At 32.8% G+C, this 7,564-nt stretch overlaps 1 protein-coding gene across 1 annotated transcript; it reads left to right on the top strand.

Annotated features, from left to right (window-relative positions):
* Nucleotides 1-2,310: 2,310 nt before the first annotated feature.
* On the top strand, nt 2,311-3,159 carry LOC129959876 (uncharacterized). The gene has a single exon (XM_056072771.1). The coding sequence runs from the start codon at nt 2,311-2,313 to the stop codon at nt 3,157-3,159; it is 849 nt and encodes a 282-aa protein (XP_055928746.1).
* The last annotated feature ends 4,405 nt before the right edge of the window (nt 3,160-7,564 follow it).

The raw sequence follows: 7,564 nt of genomic DNA, 5'->3' as shown, positions 1-7,564 counted from the left end.
AACAAAAGGGCAACTAACATGATTTTCAGATATGGGTCTATCAATAAAAATGGATTGGTAAGTAAAATATACATCACGATATTAATAAAAAAGAGAAATTAAACTCTAATGTCACTTTCGTCTTAAACTATGAAAAGGATTGATAAACTCTACAACGCTTTCTTTACACAAGGGCACAACATGTGTAAGTATGCGGTGATCAATATTTTGAATCTGATGACCACAATTAATTAAGGTTTGCACTCAAAGCGTGCCGTGTATTAGACAAAACACGGAAATAATCTATTATGGTTAATTTGATTGTTCTTCAACAATAGATGGTTCAAAGGTACCGCCAAATGTGCTGAAAAATTGCAGACATACGGAATATTCCCGAACATGAACATATCACTTACCAATGAAAAATATTAATTCGTATAAAATTTGAGTCTAGCAGAACCGTATATTGCTCTTCCATAATTTACTAAGGAGCGCATAATTCAGCGATAGACACGGAGTAGACGTGAATAGCCTTCACTTCAGAACTCGCTGCATATTCAAAGAACCGAGACTTAAGTTGATAATATGAAGAAATATTTCGAAATCAAGAAATTTGTTGTGTGTTTGGATGTACAAAAATTAGAAACAGATCCAGGCCCACAAACTGTTTGCTAAAAAACCATGCTAACACTTTTCTACGTTGAAAAAGTAAAAACATTTTGTTCAGCATATCATTTTATAGCTGTCTGAAATTGTCTCTAATAAATCGTAAGTTGCGAGTATTACAAGATATGGGCACGTAACACAAAGATTTGTACTGACAGTAAGTGTCTTATTAACACTAAATATCGTTGACAAATCCTTCGTATAACCAGAGAATCGGAATATCTCTGCCTGGCGTTTGAGAATTTTCAATTCATCATAGAATTTTTTTTTTCATTCAAACATGGTCTAGAATCGCAATCTTAGTTATCTAAATCATTTAAAAGATCCTTTGGAAACATTTCCTTTCTTTCAATCCTAATAATTTGATAATTTTCGAAAAAAAGATTTTAAACTTGGTTTTTGTTATTTCGCCAACTTTAGAATTCTTCAATACGGAAATCACTCCTTTCTTCCTGATGACTCCTCTTTTCTCCCTGTCTATAATAGGACTATTATAGACAGAGGCTGTACTATAGAAATCATTCATCCAGAAGAATGTATTCCAGCGTTAATTTCAGCTTCATTTAATTGCTCTCTGTCTTACATTAGTGCTCACTATCTAAATGCGCAGACAAAATGTGCAGTTGATTTTAAAATTAAATTTTGTGCACAAATTAAGTGCAATAGATGAGCATAACCAACATCAAATCAGGTAGATTAAAACATGTCGATAAAAAAAACAGTTACAAAATTGCCTTGTTTTATATAAGGCAACTAAAGATAGTACAGCCTCTTTTAATCCAAACTACAACGGTCCTGGTAAAGTTGAAAAAATGAAAAACACGAGGTTTTTTGTGATATTTGCCCTCCCTATTTAATTTTTAATAGATTTTATTTCCACTTTCAATCTTAAAACTTTATTTTAGTTGACTTTGATTAGATAATGAAAACAGTAGAACCTGAGAAGACGCATTATATATATATATATGTTACCGTGAAAGACCGAAATCAGAGAATGTCGACAAACACCAAATACTTCGGTGAAAGATCGAATATTTCATTACATTCTTGTACATTCGCACCCTCACCGGTGTATGTCGACAATCACAGATATGCTCTGGTGGAGGTCGAAAAGAGAGGAGCCGACAAAGAGGCGACTGGCTGTTTCTCGCTAAATCCTTTGTTCTGGTGGAGTCTCCTGCCAAATCCTGGCGACTGGCTGTTTCCAGCCAAATCCTTTGTGCTGGTAGAGTCAGTCAGCTTTGTCAGTCTTATGCATATGCAAGGTTCGATGGTGAGAGCAAAGTTTTCTTAATTTTTTTTTTTTCTGATTTCCTGATTTATACAGAATGGATACTGCAGTGAATCGTGATCTTTTTCTTGAAAAGTTAAATGTATTAATTGCGGGTAAACGAGAAGAGAATTGCTTTTATTTTTCTCGAGAAAAGTACTCTAAAATGAGGGCTCTCTCTAAGAGGGCTGAAGAAGTAGCGTATCACGTTCTTCCAATATTTTTAACATTTGGTGCTCCAGCAATATTGCAATCAGATAATGGTAGAGAATTCAGTAATCAAGTCATATCCGAAATATGCGCTATGTGGAAAGATGTTAAGATAGTTCATGGAAAGCCTCGTTCACAGTCAAACACAAGGCTCAGTTGAAAGGGCCAATCAGGATATACAGAATATGCTAACTGCATGGATGAACGATAACAATACAAATAAATGGTCAGAAGGTTTACCCTTTGTTCAATTTGCCAAGAACTCTACATACCACGATGGAATACGCCAAAGTCCTTATGAAGCCATGTTTGGCATTAAAGTGAAAAGAGGCATAGCATCGTCTTTTTTGCCTAGCGAACAAATCGCAAGTATCGAAACTGAGGAACAACTTGAAGAAATCGCCAATACTTTTGAAACCGAAGAACAGCTTGAAGAAACTGGTAATACTTCTGAAAAAAATTTGAGTGGTGGTCAAACCGAAAACCAAATTCCAAAGAAAAATATTGAAGAGGACTTGCAATCTACCACGTCTTCACATCAAGTTCTGAATGAAAAACGCGAGTTAATTTCTATAAAAAGAGCGGCCGCGAAAGAGAATCTTCTACTGCAAGCAACAAAAATGTTGCGAACCTCACAAAATCAATTTCCTCCTGTTCAAACTGGTGATACTGTACGAATACAAGTCCCTGATGTCAACCGTGGTCGTACAGATAACCGAAATGTGTTAGCGGTTGTTGTTGGAATAGAAGACTCCGACTTCTATAAACTTGCGAATGAAAATGGTACCCTCAAGCAGCTTTACACACGTAATCAGTTCAAAATTTGTAAAGAAAAGCTCCTTTCCATAGATAAGACTTCTTTTCAAGAAATTTCGCTGAGAGAAACAGCTGCAGCTAATTCGAGAAGCGTTGGGCAAGTCTATACACGCTGTCATTGCAAAAAGAAGTGTTCCACAAATGAATGCAGTTGTAAAAGCAAGGGCCTCTTGTGCAATTCAAAGTGCCATAATAGTTTAAGTTGTTGCAATAAATAAGATTTGATTCACATAATTTAGTAAGTTTTTTATTACTATTATTTTATTTTCTCATTTAGAACGTACTGAATAATTAAGTAAGTTTTTTACTTCTATTATTTTCCTTTCTCATTTTGAAAGTACTGTGTGTTTTAAGTTCTTAGTTATTCCTCTCAGAAAGAGAGGCGAAAAATTTATCACGACTGAATTACGGAGAAAAAAATATAAATCTTGGACATGTTCAACATTCGCCATTAGTGCATGGTGAATATCGACATTCACCGGTGAAAGTCAGAAATAAGAGTATTTAGCAAATATTTCGGACATACACCAAGCGACTATGTGTTTGTCGACATTCACCGGTGAATGTCGACATTCTCCAGATTTCGGTGTTTCACCGTAACATATATATATATATAAAGAATTTACTCTTATCTGAATATTTGAGGAAACATGTATCCAATTACTCTGGGTTCAAACTAACAAAAGATTATCAAGTGTTTCTTAAAGAAGGTTGCTAAAAACGGATGAGGAGAGGTTCTTTACAGTGCAAAGAGAGGGGGCATTAACCTTTGTTGAAAATAAAGTACGTACATCCATTTGAATCAAAATTATGACCAGAAGTTATCAGAATTATAAAAGAGTTCAGGCGAAATCCCCCATATTTAGATAATCTCTCCAAAAAATGAAGAAAGGTAAGCTATTTTTTTGGCTGTTGTGAGCTTTTTCCATAAGGCTTTTTCCATAAGTAGTAGAAAAAGTACATTATAACCATCGATAGCATTAAAAATTCGAATTTTATTCATTTAATATGTAATGTTATTATAAATGGCATATTATTTATTACCTGCATTTCTATTACAGCTCTTTTTTAGAATATTGTTAATCAAATACTGCACTTGGGTAAAACATTGTTTATCTTCATTCGATATCATGGTTTATTAAAACCACCTTATTTCATTAAGTTTCAAAATACAAGACCTTCTTTTTAAATCTTTAGATGCAACATATTACAGAAAGAAAGTCTTAAGGAACATGTCTTATGAAAGTCTGCTGTGTTGTGTAAATTTCCTCTAATTTACACAACACAGAATTTCGCAAAGAATTTTTCTTCTACAACATAATAATATTTTGTTGAAACCAGAAAAATATCAAAGTTCAAGATTCGGATCTGTGTTTCAATTCATATATTCTTTTTGTGACTTCTAAACAATTATAGTTCAAATACAATATTTCCATTTTATGTAATTCATTTATTTTATTAGTTAATTTTTTAAAATTTCATTCGTCATAATTTTTTTCCCTATATCAAAATTTTATACATCATGTAATAATTTTAAAAGGTGTTTGAATTATTATTCAGTTAAAATAATTAAATCAATCTTATCAAAAATAAAACTTATTGAAATACGTACTCAAGTTACATCATGAAAATAGCAAATTACTGCTAAATGCATAGAAGTATGAAGAAGAAGAAATATTTTCTAAGGACAAATACTCTTAATTAATAAGTTAGTGATACTGATATAATTACTTAGAAAAGATTTTTCCTCAAAATCAGAGGCATATCGAGAAATGTGAAGGGGGAGGGATAGTGCTTAGTGTTGGGTTGATACTTAGCTGTTTCGCTGTATCAGATACAGGTTGATACTGATGCTCCATGGTACCTAATTTTGCCGGTAACTTATTCTTTTCCCATCAGATTGAAACAGGATACTCAGTGGATACTTGTGACGAGATTAGGGTTGAGTTACGATACCCCGATTTTCAGTATCAGGAGCAAATTGATACTGATACTCGATTGTCCCTGACACTTTACCTCATAATTTTATATTTGATACATCCGGCAACTGATCTCTTTGCCGTCAATAGGTATTAAAACACTACCCGTTAACAAATATTAGCTTTAAAGTCTGTTACTTCTACCTCAGTTGCCCGTTATTTTTAATTTTGGCTGTTCATTTTAATTTTGTATTTTTTAAATGCATTATTAAGAAGTATGAAATTTTATAATACTTAAAAAACTGAGAGCAAGAGTTCAATTCTCTTTTTAATTTTTATTCCGCCATATATTTAATAAGAAAATATTTATATTTTTAGTTTTAAATATATAATTATCGTCTTTTTAAGTACATTTTTTAAATTCTTATATTCTGAAAATTCTATTCATCTTCAATATTATTTTTTCATATAAAATCTCATGGATTTTGCACACCTAATAAAGATTGCAAGTTAGATAAGCAAATGCATTGGAAATACTTTTATTCAAGGTAAATACTTTTATCCGAGGCAAGAAATAATATTTATAAATAATCAGAAAACAACAAATACAAATAATGTCGCCTAGGTAGAACAGTGGATCAGGATTGAGTGATACTGTAACAATTCAATGCTTTGCTGCATGTTGAAACAAGTATGACCCTGATACTTTGTATTAGGTTGTTACGGTATCACCTGATACTTCATATCAGGTTGATTCACTATCACCCAATCCTAGCCGAAGCTGGTACTGATATGAATATGATTCCAACTTGGGATGTTGCTTTTTCAGAAGAGATATTGAGGACTAAGTAGCAGGGGCTTTGTTTTTGACAGTGGTTGACGGGTGGCTGAGAAGAAGAAAGGAAAATCTAATTTAGTTAGTATGGGAAAAACCCAGGAGTTTTCAGTGGTATATGCATCGTTACATTGGGTAAAGGACAATAATGGCCAGGGATGAAATATACATAATTCAGAAAGCATCATGCATATTAATAGTATCGCCAAGACAGACGGAGAACTACACTATATTGATCTAATGTTCTTTTTATCAGATTGGTATAGTACCACCCGATTGAGAGAAAAGAAACTACAAATCGTTATCAATCGGACCCCAAAACTGTTACCGAATAATTAATACTCTCAGTCAACCCACTTCACCCAACTCTAATTAAAACTTATAAAAATGTTATCCATCTTGTCCAAGAATTCTCACACCCTGATTCTGGAAAGAGATTTGCAGTTTGATAAATATGTTTGCCATTCTAGTATTATCAATAAATTTAATTTAATTTTAAAAAGAAATAAGGGATCGGTATAGAGAAAGTTCTCCCGGAGCTGTGGCCAATTTTACTCATCGAGCGGAAAATTTATTACCTAATATTTCTATACGATCTTTTACCCATGATAGGTCGATTCAATTTTTTTGGCTTGTAGAATATTGGTTTTTGTATCGTTTGCAAACACAGATCTAGTGTTAGCGCTCTTTAAGATGGCAATGGAGGAACTCTAGCTTTTATATTTCCCTGATAGTCCAACTGACCCCCGCTGAAGGTCCCTTGGTGGGATGTTCAGTTGGAGAAAAAAAGAAAATTGACAAGAGCCTTGTTGCATAGATACCAACGATGTAAAAACTCTTAAGAGAGAATGAAGAGAAGATAAATTGATTAAAAACAACTAATCATTATACAGAGGAATGTTAAGAAAGAAACGTAGAGAATGCTTTGAAAAGTTATGTAGCGAAATAACGAGAGTGAATCATTTTGAGCTCCAGTATAAATTAGTGGCAGATAAAACGAAAAAGAAAAAAGTATTGCATGGTGTCAAGAAATAGGACGAAACAAAAACCAAAATAACAAAAGAAATTATTGAAACTATTATGAGAAGGCTTTTCAAAGAGGAATAGTCCTAATAAGAAAATAAAAAGCAGAAGAAAATAAGGAAAAGTATTGAGAAATATAAAGCAAAAGAAAAAGATAAAATATTTACAATAAATGAAATAAGAACAACAATTAATAAAATGGCTAAAAAAAAACACCTGGATTGTACAACATCTCAATAACACATCATCGGCATACGTCTGTATAAAGCAGTTCCCTGAAAGATTGATCTTAAATGCAAAATTCATAACAAAGTTCCAGCATAACGGCCCATTGCATGAGCCCTGCGGCACTCCTCTATCCATTCTAATTTCCCAATTATTCTCTCTATCATGATAAATACATCGTCTCTCACTTAAGTAATCTTTAATCCCTTTAAAAAGTTGACCGGGAAATTCATTTTTATAAGGGCATACAAAACGCCGAATCAAATGCTCCAGCTACATTTAAAGAAATAACTGCTGTTTTTAATTTTTCATTCATCGCATTCTTTATTTTACTCCTTAGTGCATTTTGTGCGTTTTCACAAGAGTGATTATACCTAAAACCATGTTGATCCCAATGTAGTCTGTTTTGGGCCGTTAATAAGTATTGTACTCTTTGAGTTATCAGTTTGTCCAAGATTTTATTTGCTGTTGTTAGCAAACAAATTGGTCTATAAGATATAAGGTCCTCTAAATCTCTATTAGTTTTAAGAATTAAAATTAATAGACATTTAGATAGAAACTAGATAGATTAATTTTAAGAAATTTAGAGGATTTTGCAATCATCCATTGATTAGGGAACGC

The sequence above is a fragment of the Argiope bruennichi genome, chromosome X2 (assembly GCF_947563725.1).
Source record: "Argiope bruennichi chromosome X2, qqArgBrue1.1, whole genome shotgun sequence".
NCBI lineage: Eukaryota > Metazoa > Arthropoda > Arachnida > Araneae > Araneidae > Argiope > Argiope bruennichi.
This window is presented reverse-complemented; position numbering and strand designations above follow the sequence as displayed.

Bases quoted from the DNA above. Each gene is read 5' to 3' on its own strand.
- LOC129959876 (XM_056072771.1), top strand. From the start codon at position 2,311: ATGCTAACTGCATGGATGAACGATAACAATACAAATAAATGGTCAGAA.